The sequence below is a fragment of the Calidris pugnax genome, unplaced genomic scaffold (genome assembly GCF_001431845.1).
Source record: "Calidris pugnax isolate Ruff unplaced genomic scaffold, ASM143184v1 scaffold167, whole genome shotgun sequence".
In the NCBI taxonomy this organism is placed as follows: Eukaryota; Metazoa; Chordata; class Aves; order Charadriiformes; family Scolopacidae; genus Calidris; species Calidris pugnax.
Genome location: NW_015091045.1, coordinates 2,009,883 through 2,027,808, shown reverse-complemented (window position 1 = coordinate 2,027,808; position 17,926 = coordinate 2,009,883). Strand labels below are relative to the sequence as shown.

Sequence of the window (17,926 nt, the reverse complement as noted above, 5' to 3'; positions counted from 1 at the left end):
AAGGGGCAAGGGGATGTGAAGGGCGAGGAACAGCCCCGGGAAGGGCTTGTCCTAGCGCCTGCCCCTTGCCCCGTGCCGAGGCTGCGCCGGGGGCTCCAAGGCAGAAATGACACAGCCCGGCCATTTCCACAAGACCAGCTTTAATATCAGTCATGAGAACGAGGAGAAAGCACAGAATCCATTAACGGAAAAAAAAAAAAAAAAAATTAAAAAAAACTTTAAAAAAACCCCAACTTTTTTTAAAAAAAATAAAGAAAATCATAAAGAAACCCCCCGCCCCGTGCCCACCCGCCGCAGACGGACTATCCAGGCACTGCAGACGGAGGAGCACGACACAGCAGCCGGGGGGGACGTTCCACCAAGAGCCACCGGTCCAGGGATGCTCACCTTGGGGTGACTGGTAGCGCTGAGGAGCCCCGGCCTCGGGGGGGGCCCCGGCTTAGCTTAAGATTCATCACAGACTGACACGAAGGACAAGAACGTAAGAAGAATCCAAGAGCTGCGACTTTTTGTTTCTTTATTCTAATTCAGCCTACGACGTTAGTAATGGTGATTTCAGGGGATGGCTGGGCCCGCGAGTTCCTTCTTGTAGTGAAAATCAGAGACTGTAAAGAGGAACAGAGCTTATAAAGACAGATAGGAATATATTGCCATAAAAAGAACTGGCATGCAAGTGCTTTGTACATTTGGCAGTATGTGGAATGGCGGGGCTTCGGTTTTGTTTTTTGGTGGTGGTGGTGGTGGTGGTCTCTTTGTTTTTGTACAGTTCAAAAAATGAGCTGCTGCCTTCACATCTCGAAGACAACCCCCCCACAGGAAAGGACAACACAAGTCAAGTCCAAGGCGCCTCTCGCTTGGTTTTGGCAGAGTGTATATATATAATATATATATATATTTTTATTTTTTTTTTTTTAATGCATAGCGATTTTCTTCGTTTTTTTTTTTTTTAATATATATAGATTTTTTTTTTTTTTTCCCCCGTTGCAAACCTGAGCTCGGTCCCTGCTTTCCTGTGCAGTTTTCCTTCCTTAGGTGTTGGCACTGTGGAGCGGTCGGTGGGTGTCAGCAGGCGATCTCCTCCAGCGTTCCCAGGGTGGCCTGCAGCGGCACGTTCACAGTGTGGCTGATGGTTTCCGAATGATTTGGCATGGGGTCACAAGTGCTCTGCGGACGGAGAGCGGGGGACAGGGTTACCCCGGGGGCTGCCAGATGCTCCCTGTCCCCCCCCAACTGCTATCTCTTTCCTTTGGCCAAGCCATAGCATCAATCCTTTGGAAATAAGTTGGGGGGTCAAACGCTGCGTCCGCATCGAGCCACTTCACCTCCCTACGGAGCCAACCGCAGGGAAATGTCCTCCTCTCTCCCAATGGGGCTCCTTACCACGTTTTCATCATGGCTCCCTTCCTCTTCCTCCTTTCCGAGAAGGTCTAATAATTTCTCCTTGATCAGCTGCAAGAGAGGGAGGTTGGGTTAAGGTGGGCATCCCCGAGGCACGGGGCAAACCTCACCCAACGGGGCTAGGTCCACAGCCCCAGGAGATGTGCTGGGTTTGGAGGGCCCAGAAAACCACCCGACGTGTCAAAACTGAACTCTTCACATGGAGAAAAAAAAACCAAAACCAACCCCAAACTCTATTTTTTAAATGCATTTGGGGATTTATTGAAAAACGTCAGTGATGTGAGCGCCGTTTCCCTTCACAGCCACATTATTTCCTTGGCAGCCGTGGCTGCTGAAGAATGTATTTTCAAGGGAAATCCCAGTTGGGTTGAAAAGTGAGTGTTTTTCTGAAAAACTTCCACTGGTGGGAAAGAAGAAAAAAAAAAAAAGCAAAAAGAAAACGAGCTGAAAACTAGAAAAAATTAGGTCAGTTCCTCAGGAAGCGAGGTAGATGCTGGCTGGTACACAGAGACATGTGGTGGGGATTTGGGACCCCAAAGAGCCCAAAAGCACAATTCTGCTCTGGGGCAGGACCATGAGAAGGATTGCACTGAGCCAACGATGATAAAAACTTCATCTCTATGGTCAATATTTCATGTGATTTTGACTAAGTCATCAGGAAAGAACAGTTGTAGCCGTTGGTTGGCCATCTCAAACAGTTTATAAATGCTTTGGGTGAAAACACAGTGAGTTTTAGGAGCTTTGGACCCCACCTCGATGAAACCCTGAGAAGATTAGACCAACCATGGAGACTAGCCATCGTTTAAGACATTTTATTCCTTCTCTCCCTGTCCGGTGGTGGGTTAAATATCTGTCATGGGTGACCATGAAGATGACCCCTGCTCAGGACATAGCTGGGTCAACTGGCTGGTGCATCCCCTGGCAGCCTCTCCAAGGAGACAGGACGCTCTCTTAAGCCGTGCTTGCCCAAAAAGAAGACAAAAATGGGGAAAAAAAACCCAGCAAGTGGAAACTATTTCCTAAGTTTTATAAGCAGATGTCAAATAAAGGAGTTAAACAGAGAAGAAAAATCCAAACTTTGCAAGGTTTCTTATTACCTTCTTATAAAAGAACCCCAAGAAAGCTGGGAATAGGCAATTTTAATGAAATATTGTGTGCATTCAGCCTCAGACACAAACTGAGGCGCAGGGTTTGTTTGCACTCCGAAGCCATTATGAGCTTTATGCTTGTAATTTTCAATATATTTTATTGCAGAATAATGCCACCGAGCGCTAACAGCTGCCCAGGAGGGACTGTGATTGGGGAGTGACTGTCTCGAAACGTAAAGCTAGAATCCCAATTTTAATAACATTAAGAGGGTTTTCAAGCTGCATCAAGGGAGCTCGGAGCAGAGACGGTGGTGGCCCCATGTCCCTGTGCACCCACCTGGCTTGGCACACATTCATGCCACAGCCATGGATGACCCCCCCCTTGACTGCATTATCCCATGGGATTAAAAATCCCGGGTCCCATCACCACATGGGGCTGAGACAGGGATATGAGAGTTCTGGGCAATGCAGGTGTAAGATATCACGTATTTGGGTGCAGGGGACCAGCCACTGCATTAATGCCACCAGGCAGAGAAGCTGAACTGGCAGGAGGCACCTTCCCAAGGACAAGGGCAAAGGACCAGGGGCTGGGATGTGCCAAATTTGCTGAGGACTGCCCATCTGCATAGGTGTCTGCCTCCTCCTCCAAAATATCCCAAGGCAGAACCTCATTTTTTTTCCTGCTATAAAACAAGACACGTTCTTGAGCGTTCAGGTCCTTGGGGTCATCTTGGTGGCTTGCAGCCAGCTGCAGCCCTTCTCCCTGCCTCAGTTTCCCTTTTTATAAACCAAAAATCAAGAGCCTGGCCCTCAACACAAAGCCCTCTGCAACGTGGCTGTGAAGACTAGGAAGGAAACCAATGGCTTGGTGGGGAGGATGCTCCAGGGAGGGTTCTTTTGACCTCTTTGAGGTGAAAAATGGGGTGGAAAAAGTCCAAATGGCAGGAGGGTGCAGCCAGAAGCCGGAATTTGCCTCTGTGCTCACAGGGGCTGCGGTGGAGGATGCTGGAGGGATGATGCCACAGGAAAGCTGTGACAACATGGGACCACCACGGTGCTGGCACCACGGCACAGAAGAGCCAAAATCCCCCAGGAGCTGCTGTCCTGGGCTGAGACACTCACCAGGGGAATTTTCTTAGGCAAAAAGAGATTAAAAATGCACAAGGGTCGTAACTCCACGGCTGGAGGGCAGGAGGAGGGAGGGCTGCCAGAAAGCAATGGCTCCTCCAGACTGCTTATTGCATTAATTTCCATTAAAGAGGGCTTTCACTTTTCTCCATGCGGCCACCGTGGAGCCACGGGACCACGCTCGAGCTCCTCTGGGTGCTTCCTAGAAACCTCCTTGCTCCAGGGCTGCTGGCACAGGCACTGGGGTTTTTCCAGTGGTCCAAGGTCTGGCCTCGCTGCTTCTCCCACCTGATGGGGCTCAGGCATTAATTAAAGAAGTTTTTATGAGAAGATGGCAACAATGTGCTACTGGGAGAAGCCCAACTGGGGACAGGGACAACAGCCAGTCCCCAACCAGCACTCCTCAAGCAGGGTGAGATCCAGGGTGAGAAGCAGCACAGCCACATGAAGGTGGGTGCTTAATTAGCCCAAGCGAGAAGGAAACCTCATTAGCAGAGGGAGGACCTTGGCTATGCCATGCCATGGCTGCGTGCCACCCTCCCCACTGATGAAGGGACCTCCACCCCATGCTATGTAGACATGACTGATTATATAGCACTATTGCAAAGTGTTAATCATATAGAATGATTAATTAACATTAATAATCCATGCGGGCACATTGGGCATGGAGGATCCTGGTCCACAACCACCCAAGCCTGGCATCAGGGCTGGCAAACCCACAGGCCACCAGAGGAACAAGGTGAAGGCTGAGGGTCTTACCTCATATATATAATCGAAGAGCTCTAGTATAGTGAGGATGCTAGCACCGATAAATAGCCCCATCTGGCCTCCAATGTCACCTGGAACAGAGAACAACACGCAGGTGGCTTTTACCCCTGGGGGTAAATGCTCCTCGAGGTACCCCTGCAACCACGGTGTGGCTGCCCTGGGTGCCACTGTCCCCAGAGAGTGGGAGAACCATCACCCCCAGAGACACCAACAGCTCCAACAGTGTGAAAAGCATCCCGGGAAGGACACTGCCGGCCACCAAAATGCTTCTCCTGCTAACAAGGCCATCAGCTGGAAGCCTAATGAGGATGCGGTACCGCAGCTGGCACGCGAGGCAGCCATCTGTCAGAGGCAGACAGCAGGCTATGTCCCAGCAATCCCAAAGCCCAAATCCCAAACTGGGCGGGGGAAGGAGAAAGATGCTGGAGAAGAATTAAGTAACATCCCCTGGAGCCAAGAAAAAAACCCCAAACCTGCCAAAGAGAGGAAAGGGAGCGGGAAAATGGTAGCTTTTTTTTTGGGGGGAGCATCTCAAAGTTGTCTCTGCTCAAGTCCTCCAGTGCCCCAGGGCTGGGGAAGGGCTGTGGAGGAGGGCAGAGGAGACTGTGGGCAGAGGAGACATCCAGGGATCTGAGGGGATGATGGCTCCTGACATGAGATGCTCTGCTCTGACAAAACACGTCCTTCAGGGAAGCCAAATCTCACAGATTTTGCTGCAAAACATCCATAGTTCAACTGTGTTGCTCCCCAGAGTGAAGGCACCCATTGGTGGAAGAGCTACCAGGACCTTTGCTGTTGGTGTCCCTGAGACCGAGACAGAAGAAAGAGAGGAAAAAAAGGTGCTTTGGGGCAAAGTGCTGGTTCAAAAGAGGCTGAGGACTAGGGGAGTGATGAGACTCTGCCCAAAGCACCAGGGAACCCACAGTACATGCAGATGGGGTCATGGCATGGACACTGCAGAGCTACTGCTTCAGAATGACACTGGGGCACCCACCGGGACATGGGGACCTCTGCTCCCTGCTGTGTCCCCTGTCCTGGGGCAGGCTCACAGTGTCCGGCCCCACGGGATGTCCCAATTCCAGCTTTCAACTGAAGGTGCCGATCGCTCCCTGCATCCCAGGAGGGACTTGGGGACTGGGGGTGGCTGAGTGTGGGCACAGAGCATGGTTGCTTCTCCTGATCAAATACCTCCACCCCAATGGGTCCCAAGCACCCAAATCTGGCACCCATAAAGCTTGACCCAGCTTGAGGCTGAGCAACCCAACTACTCCTCCACCTTCTCCATCAAGCTGTGGGGCAAAGAGCTCAGGGTCCTGACTGGCCAGGCTGGAAAGGAGGATTTAAGAGGTGATGGGTAGATGGTTTTAAGAGCTGTTCTCCACACACTACCCTTCCAGCATGGGGGGCACCACAGAGACCATCCATCACTTGTTCAGCCCTGGGATTTCCAAATAATAGGGCTCTGGTAGCAAACTGAGATGGAGCAGCTCATGTCAACCTTTCACAGGTGACACATGGACCAGCTGTGGTCCCTGGGACATTCCCCATCTTGCTGTTGGAAGGCAAATGGGAAGCTGTGGCTGGATCTTGCTGGGATTTCATGGGAATGCACATAACCTGTGCACCCACTCGCGGCATCTTGTCTGTCCCATAAACACACACGGACTCCAAAATGCACCCCCGGCCTCTCCTTACCAAGTAAGGCTGCCACTTCATAGGCTTTCTTCTGTTCAATTGTCTCATAGTTGAGTGCTTCAAAAAATATGTCCAGCACAAGAATATTCTCTCTGTAGAAAGAGGAAAACAGCATCAGCCCATCAGCCACTATTGGCCTTGTGTGCTTTGGGACAAGAAAAAAAAAAGGGGCTTTAGGTCTCTCCCTGTCTGGACTGTTCTCCTTCTGGGGACCTCAGCAACCTATAGATACTTGGACCACCTGCAGACCAAGACCACAGGGCACGGACAGGAGTCCAGCCTTAGCAGAAGCTGGAAATGTTTCCCCAAGATCTCTCAGGATCTGAGCTCTGGATCTCACTGATGGTAACAGCAAGAGTCCAAAGGATGCTTAATACGGAACAACTCTTGCTGCCTCCACAATAATACACCCAGCGCTGGGAGAGGTCCAGGACAGTGGCTGCCTGAGGTCCACAGCCCAGACTTGGGTAGAGAGTAGGCACATCTCAGACAGGGCCAGCAAGACTGGGCTTCCCTATCAAAATAAGAGGAGGTTTTGCACTTTTTTGGGATGAATATGGAGACAGGGACAGGGAAGGACTATCCAGTTGTCCTGAAATAGGTCTACTGAGATGAAAGCAACCTATACCTCACCTCTTCAACCCCCCCTGAAGGACATATCTCTGTGTAGTGATAGAGGCATTGGCAAGGTCTGGTCTTAGCACGGGCTGGGTTAAACTCCCAACAGGGTTTTATACTTTCCCCCCATAAAGCAAAGAAGGTCTGTTTTCTGCAGCACTCACGAGATATATTTTTCGGACTTGTTGAACTTCTTCTCCAGGTACTTGGCTGAGGTCTTGCTGGGGATCTTGACCATGGAGAGCTCTTTGTTGTACCTGGTCAGGTTACAGGGTGTCCTGCAGATGCAGTAATTGCTGTCCTTTTCAGCAAGCAAACCTGGAGAAGATGACAGAGTTAGGTCTCATGGAGTCAGGGACACACAGCAGAGGTCATGCCAACCAGAGCGGGGCCAAGGAGTCACATTTCAGAAGAGCTGCAGGGAACCCAGTCCTGGCCATTTCTCTGCCAGTCCATTGCGCAGCCATCCCCACCATCTTGGAGAGGCCTGTTGTTGGAGGCTACACTCTGTGAGCAGCATCTGCTGGGGGAACATGGGGTGATTGAGTCTCCTAAATCCAGACCTGGAATGGGTCCCTACCTCCCAAACCTAGACCCAGAGGTGCTCCCCTCCTACATCTCCTGAGGTGCTCGTTATCCTGAGGGTTTCTGCACCGATGGAGCCACATGCCCCACGTAGAACCAGAAGAAACTTTATCCCAGGGTGCACCCAGACCTTCCCAACAAGTTGGGTCTCATCAAACCCCATCGCTGGGTTGCAGCTGCTCTAGATGACCCCAGTCCTGCCAGTCAGGAGGACACACAGGCTGCTGGAAGTCCCTCCAGCCTGGGACAGCCATGGTACCCAGGGATATCTCCTGGTACTCACCGAGCGCAGGCTCTGCGCATTCCTTATACTGCTCCGGGGTACAGAAGGGTGCATCCCCTGCAGGGAAAGGACATGCAGAATCATGGAATGGTTTGGGTTGGAAGGGACCCTATTCCAACCCCTGCCCTGGGCAGGGACACCTCCCACCACACCAGGTTGCTCCAAGCCCCCTCCATCCTGCCCTTGAACCCCTCCAGGGATGGGGCAGCCACAGCTTCTCTGGCCAACCTGGGCCAGGCTCTCACCACCCTCACAGCAAACAAGTTCTTCCTAAGATCTCATCTAAATCTCCCTCTCTTGCAGTTTAAAACCATTGCCCCTTGTCCTGTCACTCCACACTGTGGATGGATCCACATCCATCAGTGGGCACCAGCCACTGCTGCTGTGAGGGAACTGGGGACTGCTGGGCTCTCCACGGGGACCACAAGGACCTCCCTTTAGCAAAGTGAACCCAGATGCTGGGGGGACCCAGCATCTCCCCCACCTCTGCCTGCTGTGAGGGCCTTCTCTTGCAATCTGAGGTGGGGGGTGCTGCTGGAAATACCTCCCAGGGCTGTTAAGGGGCTAAATATGGAGAAATCAGACCCATGTCCCTCTGCCACATCCTGCCCCTATTTCAGGGCCTTTTGCAACGGTTTTTAGCATCTTTCTTTCCTTGGGGAAAGGTCTTCCCAGCTAATTCAATCCCTGGTCCCTTTCCAGCTCGTTAACCTCTAATCATGACCCAGGCTGGATGGAGGGAGGGGGGTCCCCACCCCTCCCACCCCCCCTCAGCAGACCGACCTGGCATGTGAACCATTTTGCAGTTGCAGTTTTCCACAATATACCGGGTCTCGCAGTCGATCCTGCAAGCCGTGATACTGTAAACGGGAAAGAAGTCTAAGCCCATATCCGACGAGCGACATTCACCCCACGGCGGAGGCAGGTACGTCAGCTGCAAGAGAAGGATGAGTGGGGTGTCAGGGGACTCCGGGGACCAGCCATGATGGAGCAGGGCACAGCATCTCCCTCCTCTTGCCACCGAGGCACCCCCCCAGAGCCCAATTTTAATGATTGGACCAAGCGGTGCCTTTGCAAGGGATGGTCACAGCTTGACTTTGGCCAAGGGAGAGTCTTCAGCAAGCTCTTCTGCTCCAGAGCTGCTCTGCCACGTCCCTCCAACCCAGCATCTCCGGGAGGAGAGCCACAGCAGGATGGTGCGCTGGAGATGTGCAGCACCAGAGGTTCTCCAAGATCAGCTCTGTGGTCTTTCTTGCACCACTGGGAAAATCCTCCCCATGCAGGGACTGAAGGGGAGGCTCTGACCTACAAATGATCTCCAGTTTTGGTGACAGCAAACATAGGGTTGTTGGCACCGGTGTGTCACAGAAACTCAGACTGGCAGGGGTTGGAAGGGACCTCTGGAGATCATCCAGTCCAACCCCCTGCCAGAGCAGGGTCACACAGAGCAGGGTCCCATCCAGGGGGTGTTTGAATGTCTCCAGAGAAGGAGACTCCACCACCTCTCTGGGCAGCCTGTTCCAGGGCTCTGCCACCCTCACAGGAAAGAAGTTCCTCCTCATGTTCGGATGGAACTTCCCCTGTCCCAGTTTGTGCCCATCACCTCTTGTCCTGTCACTGGGCACCACTGAGAAGAGTCTGGCCCCATCTTCTTGCCACCTGCCCTTTAGCTATTGCTCAGCATCGATGAGGTCCCCTCAGTCTGCTCTTCTCCAGCAGAACAGTCCCAGGTCTCTCAGCTTTTCCTCAGCAGAGAGATGCTCCAGTCCCTCATCCTCTGCTGTCCCCTCTCCAACAGTTCCCTGTCCTTGAACTGGGGAGCCCAAAACTGGACCCAGTGCTCCAGATGGGGCCTCACCAGGGCAGAGCAGAGGGGGAGGATGACCTCCCTCCACCTGCTGGCCACGTTCTTCTTAATGCCCCCCAGGAAACTATTGTCCTTCTTGGCCACAAGGGCACGTTGCTGGCCCAAGGGCAGCTCCCACCTCCAGCTTATTCTAACCTCTGAACTGCCCCACTCTGTGCCACTCCTGGGGACAACACAGACAGCACTGGTGACACTGAGGAGCAGAAAGGGGTGGCAGTGAGATCCTGGCAATGGACATGATCACGCTGGTGTCAGCAAAGCTGCTACATCTGCACTGTTCCCTTCTTCGGGCACTTTTCTCGTTGATGAAAAATGCAGCAGATCACAACCCTTAGAGAGGGCCAGGGACTTGGGAAGCACATGGAAAGGACCGAGAACAGTTCAGCAACTAGAGATTGCTGCAGAAGGTGAAAAATGCCATGGAAAGGGTGTACCAGTGCCATACGGAGCCTCCAAACCCTCCTGCTCCCCATGGAGGGATGGTTCTGCTCAGAGTGGTGCTGCCATGGGAGATGGTGCCAGGCTGCAGAGCAGTACCTCGCCGCAGCCTTGGAGAAGACAACCAAGTGAATCATGTCCTTTTCAGAACACCCATGCTCAGGGAGAGCCCCATGGAATGAGATAGACGTTATCCACTCTTCTGGCCCCCCATGACGATGAGGAAATGTCTTCTTCTCCCCAGTTTGCACACCACCTCACGTGAGGCTCAGGAGTTGCTCTGCTCAGTGCTGGTGTAATGCAAACCCTTCTGCTGTTACCACCTCATTTAACACAAATGCAAAGATAAGCCAAGCAGGACTCCACAACCCACCACAGAAACCTTAATTCAGGGCCCAGAAAATGCTGGAGGAAAGAAAAGTCTGGCCCCCACGGCCAAATCTACCTTGTTCCTCATCTGTCTGCAGCTTGGCAGCCTTTCTCCTTTCTCTTTCTCTTTGCTAAATGCTCTGCACAACTCTTTGCTAGAGAGCAGAAAATAGCATTCCCCAAACCCCTCCTTCTTTGTGTTTTAAAGCAGCGTCCAATTTGTGGTGCTTTGCTCCAAACACAGAACGTTTTGTGCTGGCAAAGCGCGTTGGCTGAACAAAAACATTCCTTTAAAAAATATAGTAACATTAATCACATCCTAAAATAAATATGTAAACATATGTTGATGGACTATGAGCCTAGGACTTAGTGGCAAGGCTCTGCAGTGCTTGTTCTGGGTTTCTCCTGGAGATCAGTGGGAAAGGGAGGAGAAAAGAGATGTCCCACGAAGTGGAAGCAGATGCTGTAGGATAAAAACTGACCTCATGAGTCCTTCAGGCATGGACCTGGGGCAACTATGACAAAACTACCGTTGGAGAGCCGTTGGAGACCATGCTCTGCCCCATGAGATCTCCTGTAGGAACAGAGCTCCAGGTCTCCAAAGCACCCTGTGAAAAGATGCTCACCTTGTGCACCAGCTTGCAGTGCTGGGGCACTGGTGAAACTCCCCATGGCTTTGAGTTATGGACCACTCAGACGTTAAAACCCCATAATGGGCTTAAATTGCTGCCAGGAAGAGAAAGACGAGATGTTAGGAAGAACACACCTTGTGGTGAGGACTGTTGGGTATGGCAACAGTCTGCCTTGGAGGGGCACGAAGCTAAAGGAGAGTTTGGGGAAGATGCCAGACTTCAGAGAGTGATCCTGCCCTCTGGGGCTGGAGAAGTTCTCAACTCAGCCAAGATAATTCCTTCTCTAGGAACAATTTTGTTTTGAACACTTCCCATCCAGCAACCCAGAGGTGCTTTGCTTATTCCAGCACTTTACTTGCTGCACCTACGGGTGTTATACTGGTTCCCAGTTAGTTCTGTCTCCAACAGGTTGACGCAGGCTTTATGGGACCAGCTGGAACCATGCTGTGGCATACTCATCTTCTAGATGAGCCACAGGTTCTCCCCATGATGAGACAGATGGCCGTGCAAGGTCTTCCTTGAATGACCCCAAAGCTAGAGCCCAGAAAAGCTCAGACCTGCCTGCACAAGGGTGAAGGGGATCTCCAGGTGATAGTGAACCCCTTTTTGGCTCTGGACCTACCCCAACAGCCAGGGATGGAGGGAATCACCAACTCCTTTCCCCTTCTCCTGGGTTGGGTGAGCATCAACCCAACTTTCAAGCACCAATGAGACACAAAACATGGTGATGTCCAGTGCCTTGGCAGGATGCTGTGCCTGCCAGCACCAGCACCACCCATGGGTGTCTGGGATGCTTGTGGTGGGATGCGAGCTCCGGCACCCCCAAATCTGCCCCAATCCTTGCTGCTGCTCAAGCTGCTTTGAAAAGCTACAGCAGCAAGAGCCGTTCCACCACCAGGAGCGACACACACCGGTCTCCGTGCTCAGCGGGGCCGAGCAGAAGAGCAGACAATATCCAGACGGGGTGTGAAGATGCAGCAGGTGATGGAGGGATCCCATCTGCGGGGACCAGCTGAGGCATGAAAGGGAGGAAAAAAAAAGCAGTTTCCCACAATCTCGGCATCCTCCGAGAACCAGGCCTGGCTCTGAAGGGGATGGTTTTGAAAGTCAGCAAAGCAGCACCTTGGAATGAAAATATCAAGAGCGTCTCTGTGACAATAGCAAAGTGCTGCTTGAAGGGGATCTTTTCTCATTTGCTTTACACTTACAATATAATGGAGTGCCAGATGCCATCATTTAGTCATCCGCGGCGGAGAAAGGGGCCCATATGTTGCACGTTGTATGATAAAGGAGAATAAATAATCGCGGTCTCAGATGGTATCAGCTCCTTTCCAAGCACAGCTACACACAAATCTTTTAAGCCCTTTAAATTTTATTTTGAATGTAGGTGACGGGATCAGAAAACGCTGGGAGTCGTGACCAGATATTTAGCTCACACACTTTTTTGCTCAGCCAGCGCTGGATTTGAGCCACGGTGCTTGTGAACTGGCACGGCATCTGCAGGAGGTGCACGGGCTGAATCATTAATTAAACCCCAATCGATGCAACTTCATTAACAGAGTTATGGCCAGGATCACGAGCACCGACTACCCCCCGACCACGAAGGAAAGCTGGTTTGCATCTCCCCAAAAGCGTGGTGTTCCTTGGGGATTTGCTGCCTCACTGCACACACAGAGCGGAACTCACTTTTCTCTGGCTTCCTAAACATGCAGGAATTGAATCACAGAATCATTGAATCATCCAGGTTGGAAGGGACCTTTCAGATGATTGAGTCCACCCATCAACCCAACCCTTCCCAAACCACCACTGACCCATGTCCCTCAGCACCACGTCTGCCTGGCTTCTAAATACCTCCAGGGATGGTGACTCCACCACTGCCCTGGGCAGTCTCTTCCAAGGCTTGACAACCCTTTTTGGTGAAGAAATTTCTCCTAATATCCATCCCAGGTACAACACATGTCCCCTGCCACATGCCAAGGTTTTGTTCTCCGAATCTCTGGTACTTCTGACCAAAAAGAGCCTCTTGGTGGATTTAACCCCAGTGGATGTTTTTTTGCTTCGCAGCATAAAGACCTTCCCTGGTTTGGAGCAAAGCACGTGGTGTCTGGGACTGACAGGAGACTCCAGGAAAGCTCCAATTTTTATTTTTTGAAGGAAATTTCCCCAGGGACACTCCTGGCCATGGAGCAGAGCCCTGTGGGGTGCGTCATAGGCACCCTTGGTGCTGCCTTGTGGTGTGTTAATCCCTACCTCTTTATAGGTAGGGATTAATATACATATATATCAATATACTTCTTTATAATCCCTACCCTATCTATATGGAGATAGGATATACCCTGTCTTTAATGGCTGGAGAGCTGCCTGACAGAAAAGGACCTGGGGGTGTTGGTCGACTGTTGGCTGACCATGGGCCAGCAGTGTGCCCAGGTGGCCAAGAAGGCCAATGGTAGCCTGGCCTGTGTCAGGAACAGTGTGGGGAGTAGGACTCGGGAGGTGATCGTCCGCCTGTACTGGGCACTGGTGAGGCCTCACCTCGAGTGCTCTGTCCAGTTTTGGGCCCCCCACCACAAAAAGACATTGAGGTGCTGGAGCGGGTCCAGAGAAGGGCAACGGAGCTGGTGTCTGGAGCCCAAGTCTTGTGAGGAGCATCTGAGGGAGCTGGGGGTGTTGAGCCTGGGGAAAAGGAGGCTGAGGGGAGACCTTATTGCTCTCTATAACTACCTGAAGGGGGGTGTAGAGAAGCAGGGGTTGGTCTCGTCTCCCAAGTCGCAGGAGACAGAACAAGGGGAAATGGCCTCAAGTTACGCCAGGGGAGGTTTAGATTGGATATTAGGAAAAAATTCTTCATGGAAAGGGTTATCCAGCATTGGAATGGGCTGCCCAGGGAAGCGGTTGAGGCACCATCCCTGGAGGCGTTCAAAAGACGGGTTGACATGGTCCTCAGGTATATGATTTAGTGATTATTTTTTTTTTTTAATTGCTTATTTCTTATTTATTTTTTGTCAGAGTTGGGTTGATGATTGGACTAGATGATCTTTAAGGTCCATTCCAACCTAGACGATTCTATGATTCTATGATCACCGGGCAGGGATTTCTTGCTGCTGGCTATGGCTCTGAGCAAACCCAGGGATGTGGTGCCTGTACCTGGAGCATCCCCCACACCTGGGGGGCCAGCACTGAGAATTCAAGCGCTTCCCCCTCCATCACTAGCTCAGTGGGAACCTGAGCTGCAGGAAAGGTTCAAGGTTCATTCGGGGTATGAGAGGGAAATCTCTGCTTCTTCCCTCTGGTAAGATTTTCGAGACAAATCCCCCCAGGCTGGCAGGGTTGGACCCTCCCTCCCTCGAGCAAGTCAATGAACTCTTCTCTCTCCAAGGGGCTCATCAAGGGCTATTACCTGGAGCCTCCATCGTAATTACAGCTTGAAAGACTCGTTGCTTCTCTCTCGCTCTGTAATTTGTAATCAGAAGCGAGCTCTCGACTGATCAGCAGTCAGATACGGAATTGGTACCTCTCCGGAGGGAGAAGGCACATCATTAGGGATGGGGCTCTGCAGAGAAGAGGGGAACCACATTTCCCACATCCTGCCTCAACACCCAGAGGTAATTTGGTCCCAGGGAAAGCTCCCTTTGCCTTTCCCAGGTGGTTTTGGTGAGCAGGCACCACGGTACTGAGCCTGTGATGCAGTCAGCTCTTGTCCTGACCTTTTATTTCCAATTACCTCTGGAGGCAGCTGCTGCTACTGTCTGTGTTTGGAGCCACAGCAGCATCGCTCGCAGGTACGAGGCAGGACCACCAGGACCTGCTGGCATGAACCGGCAGTGGGCCCTGGCAGCCCAGAGAGCCAACCGAGTCCTGGGCTGCATCAGGAGAAGTGTGGCCAGCAGGTCTCGGGAGGTGATTCTGCCCCTCTGCTCTGCACTCGTGAGACCCCACCTGGAGCTCTGTGTCCAGCTTTGGAGTCCTCAGCACAGGAAGGACATGGACCGGCTGGAACAGGTCCAGCGGAGGGCCACGAAGATGATCAGAGGGATGGAGCACCTTTCCTATGGAGACAGACTGAGGGAGCTGGGATTGTTCAGCCTGGAGAAGAGAAGGCTCCAGGGAGACCTTATAGCGGCCTTTCAATACCTGAAGGGTGCCTATAGAAGAGCTGGGGAGGGACTCTTTGCCAGGAGGTGTAGTGATAGGACAAGGGGAAACGGTTTTAAATTGGAAGAAAAAAGATTCAGATTAGATCTCAGGAAGAAATTTTTTACTATGAGGGTGGTGAGACACTGGAACAGGTTGCCCAGGGAAGTTGTGGCTGCCCCATCCCTGGAGGGGTTCAAGGCCAGGCTGGATGGGGCCTTGAGCAACCTGCTCTAGTGGGAGGTGTCCCTGCCCAGGGCAGGGGGGTTGGAACTCGATGATCTTTGAGGTCCCTTCCAACCCAAACCATTCTGTGATTCTATGATTCTATGACCGCCTGGTCGCACCCTCTCAAATGCTCCCCCTTATCCTTCAAAGAGACAATCCAGCCCCAGAGCTGGGTGTGTTTTTACCCATCAAACAGTGCATCTTGCAGTGAAAGACTCAAACCAAGGGGTCAAACTCTTTCGCAGGATTTCCTGCCCTGAAGTGCAATGGAGCAGGATCCCGAGGTTCTTCTCTCCATCCCCCGTGGCTTCACCCCCATGAGGACCAGCCCCATCCATGCTCCCCTTGCCTCTCCCGCCTTGGCACAGGAGTCCTGGTGCCCTGCAAGCCCTGGGGTTAACGAGATGGTGATCCCATCCATAAAAGCATCCCTCCTTGACCCTCTCCTTGCCAAAATGGGGCTGCAAGCTCAATCAAAGCCTCCACCTCTGAAGCACTTGGTCCCAGAGAGCTGCCTAAGCAACTTATTTTATACATCTGGAGACTAGATGGTCTCCAAAGGTCCCTTCTAACCCCTACTGTTCTGTGATTCTGTGATTTGACATCTGAATTTCCTGCCCACGATGCTACCGAGGCTGCTGGAAGAGCAGACCACCCTGCTCCAGCAAACAGGAGCCATCCCACAGACCAGGTAAACAACGTTAACGGGGAAGACGCTAATTGGATTTGATTCCTCTCCCCTGCAGCCCTTCCTGGGCGCCGTGCAGCCACGCACAGGTCTCCTCCTCTTGAGAGAGTGGCTTTTCCCTCTTCCAGATCATGCTAATCTGGGGTCGGCGCTGGACCGGTGGAGGATGCTCGAGGATGCCCAAGGATGCTGAGCTGCTCCCCTCCAACCTGCTCTGCTACCACCAATGACAAACCGCTTTTCTTTGAAGCCAGAGGGGAAAAATACCCCTAAAAGCAAATGGAAAAGCAGAGGTAGAGGCAGCAGGGATGGTTTCTGCCCTCGGTTCCTTCAGGAGAGCAGCGCTGAGCTCTAATTTTTGCTGCTTTCCAAGGGCACACACCCCTCCCCGGCACTGTGAGCTCTCACACTTACAGAAATTCAGCTGCAGCCTCTAATTGAGGTTGACAAACTTGCATCCTCACGCTTCCGCAATCATTAATACTTACTTAATTAATGGAATGCTTTCTAAATTCTCTTGATCCCGGCTATTGGGGATTCCAACAACCGGTTATGAACTGGCAGGCGCCGAAAAGGAAAAGAAACAAATTGACTTGTCTCCTCAGAAGCAGGATGGATCTCACTTGCCATCCAGGCAGGACTTGAAGATCTCCAGAGAAGGGGACTCCACACCCTCCCTGGGCAGCCTCTGCCAGGGCTCTGCCACCCTCACCCCAAACAAGTTCTTCCTCAGATTGGAGTGGAACTTCCCATGGTCCAGCTTGTGCCCGTTGCCCCTCGTCCTGTCACTGGGAACCACTGGGAAGAGTCCAGCTCCATCTTCCTTCAACCCACCCTTTAGATCCTTGGAAACATGAAGAAGGTCTCCCCTCAGCCTTCTCTTCTCCAGGGTGAAGAGCCCCAGCTCTCTCAGCCTTTCCTCATCAGGGAGATTCTCCAATCCCTCCATCATCTCTGTTGCCCTTCACTGGACTCTCTCCAGCAGTTACTTGTCTCTCTTGAACTGGGGAGCCCAGCACTGGCCGCAGGATTCCAGCTGTGGCCTCCCCAGTGCAGAGCAGAGGGGGAGAATGACCTCCCTCCACCTCCTGGCCACACTCTTCCCTACACAGCCCAGGATCCCATTGGCCTCTTGGCCCCAAGGGCCCATTGCTGGCTCCTGGAGAGTTTACTATCTACCAGAACCCCCAGATCCATCTCCTCAGATGTGGAAACAGAGTGGAGATGTTTCCAGCACAGGGTTGGGGTAGTTTCAGACCAGTTTGTAACTGGGTTCTGTGATGAGTCCAGCTTTGGGGATGCATCCTGCATCGACTGGGCTACAGCTCAGCCCCTCTCCTGCCTCCCCTACATGTGGGTCCCCACCTGATGCCACCAACCCTCAGGCAACGACCAGCGAGGAGGTATCAAAGCTCTGCCTGAGCACCACAATGTCTAGATGGGGTGTGTTTGCATTTGCTCCCACCAAACTAATAACCAGAAACCTCCGCTCTTTAATGAGACATCAAATAGCATCAGCTTAATAGAATTTCAATCCCAGGCAACTTTAGCGCTTGTAAAATGCTTAAAAAGCTCGGCCTACACACAGCTCGTTGGCACCATCTCCCAGTTAATGATGCTGGAAGTCATCTCTTTGCTGTCTACCTTTGCCGTGCCGGGTGCGATACGGTGTGATACGCCATTGTTCCTTCTCATTTGCTCCCTTCACAAAAACACCAAAGTTGTCGTCTTTAAGGACAAGAACTTAACTTTTCCAGCACTTGGAAGGTCCCCCCCATGCAGAGCTCCGGGAAGTTATACAGCCCCCCAGTCCCCTGCTGCTGGGGGTGAGTGGGCACCAGAAGAAAAAACGTGATTTTGGAGCTCCAGGCTCCTCCGTTTCATAGAGTCATAGAGTTGTCCAGGCCAGAAGTGACCTCCAAAGGCCATCTAGTCCGACCCCCCCGCAGTCAGCAGGGACACCCCCAACTAGACCAGGTTGCCCAGGGCCTCGTCGAGCCTCCCCTTGAA

General features: G+C 52.2%; 1 protein-coding gene across 1 annotated transcript in view; it reads right to left on the bottom strand.

Annotated features, from left to right (window-relative positions):
* Positions 1-214: 214 nt before the first annotated feature.
* Positions 215-17,926, bottom strand: part of ASIC2 (acid sensing ion channel 2) — a 651,036-nt gene continuing 633,324 nt past the window's right edge. Inside the window, exons 4-11 of the mRNA XM_014956464.1 lie at positions 8,347-8,497; positions 7,564-7,620; positions 6,860-7,013; positions 6,078-6,169; positions 4,374-4,453; positions 1,381-1,449; positions 990-1,164; positions 215-605 (exon numbers count right to left, since the gene is read on the bottom strand). Of these exons, the coding sequence (XP_014811950.1) occupies positions 1,063-1,164; positions 1,381-1,449; positions 4,374-4,453; positions 6,078-6,169; positions 6,860-7,013; positions 7,564-7,620; positions 8,347-8,497 (705 nt within the window). The 3' untranslated portion in view covers positions 215-605; positions 990-1,062. The remainder of the gene's footprint in view (positions 606-989; positions 1,165-1,380; positions 1,450-4,373; positions 4,454-6,077; positions 6,170-6,859; positions 7,014-7,563; positions 7,621-8,346; positions 8,498-17,926) is intronic.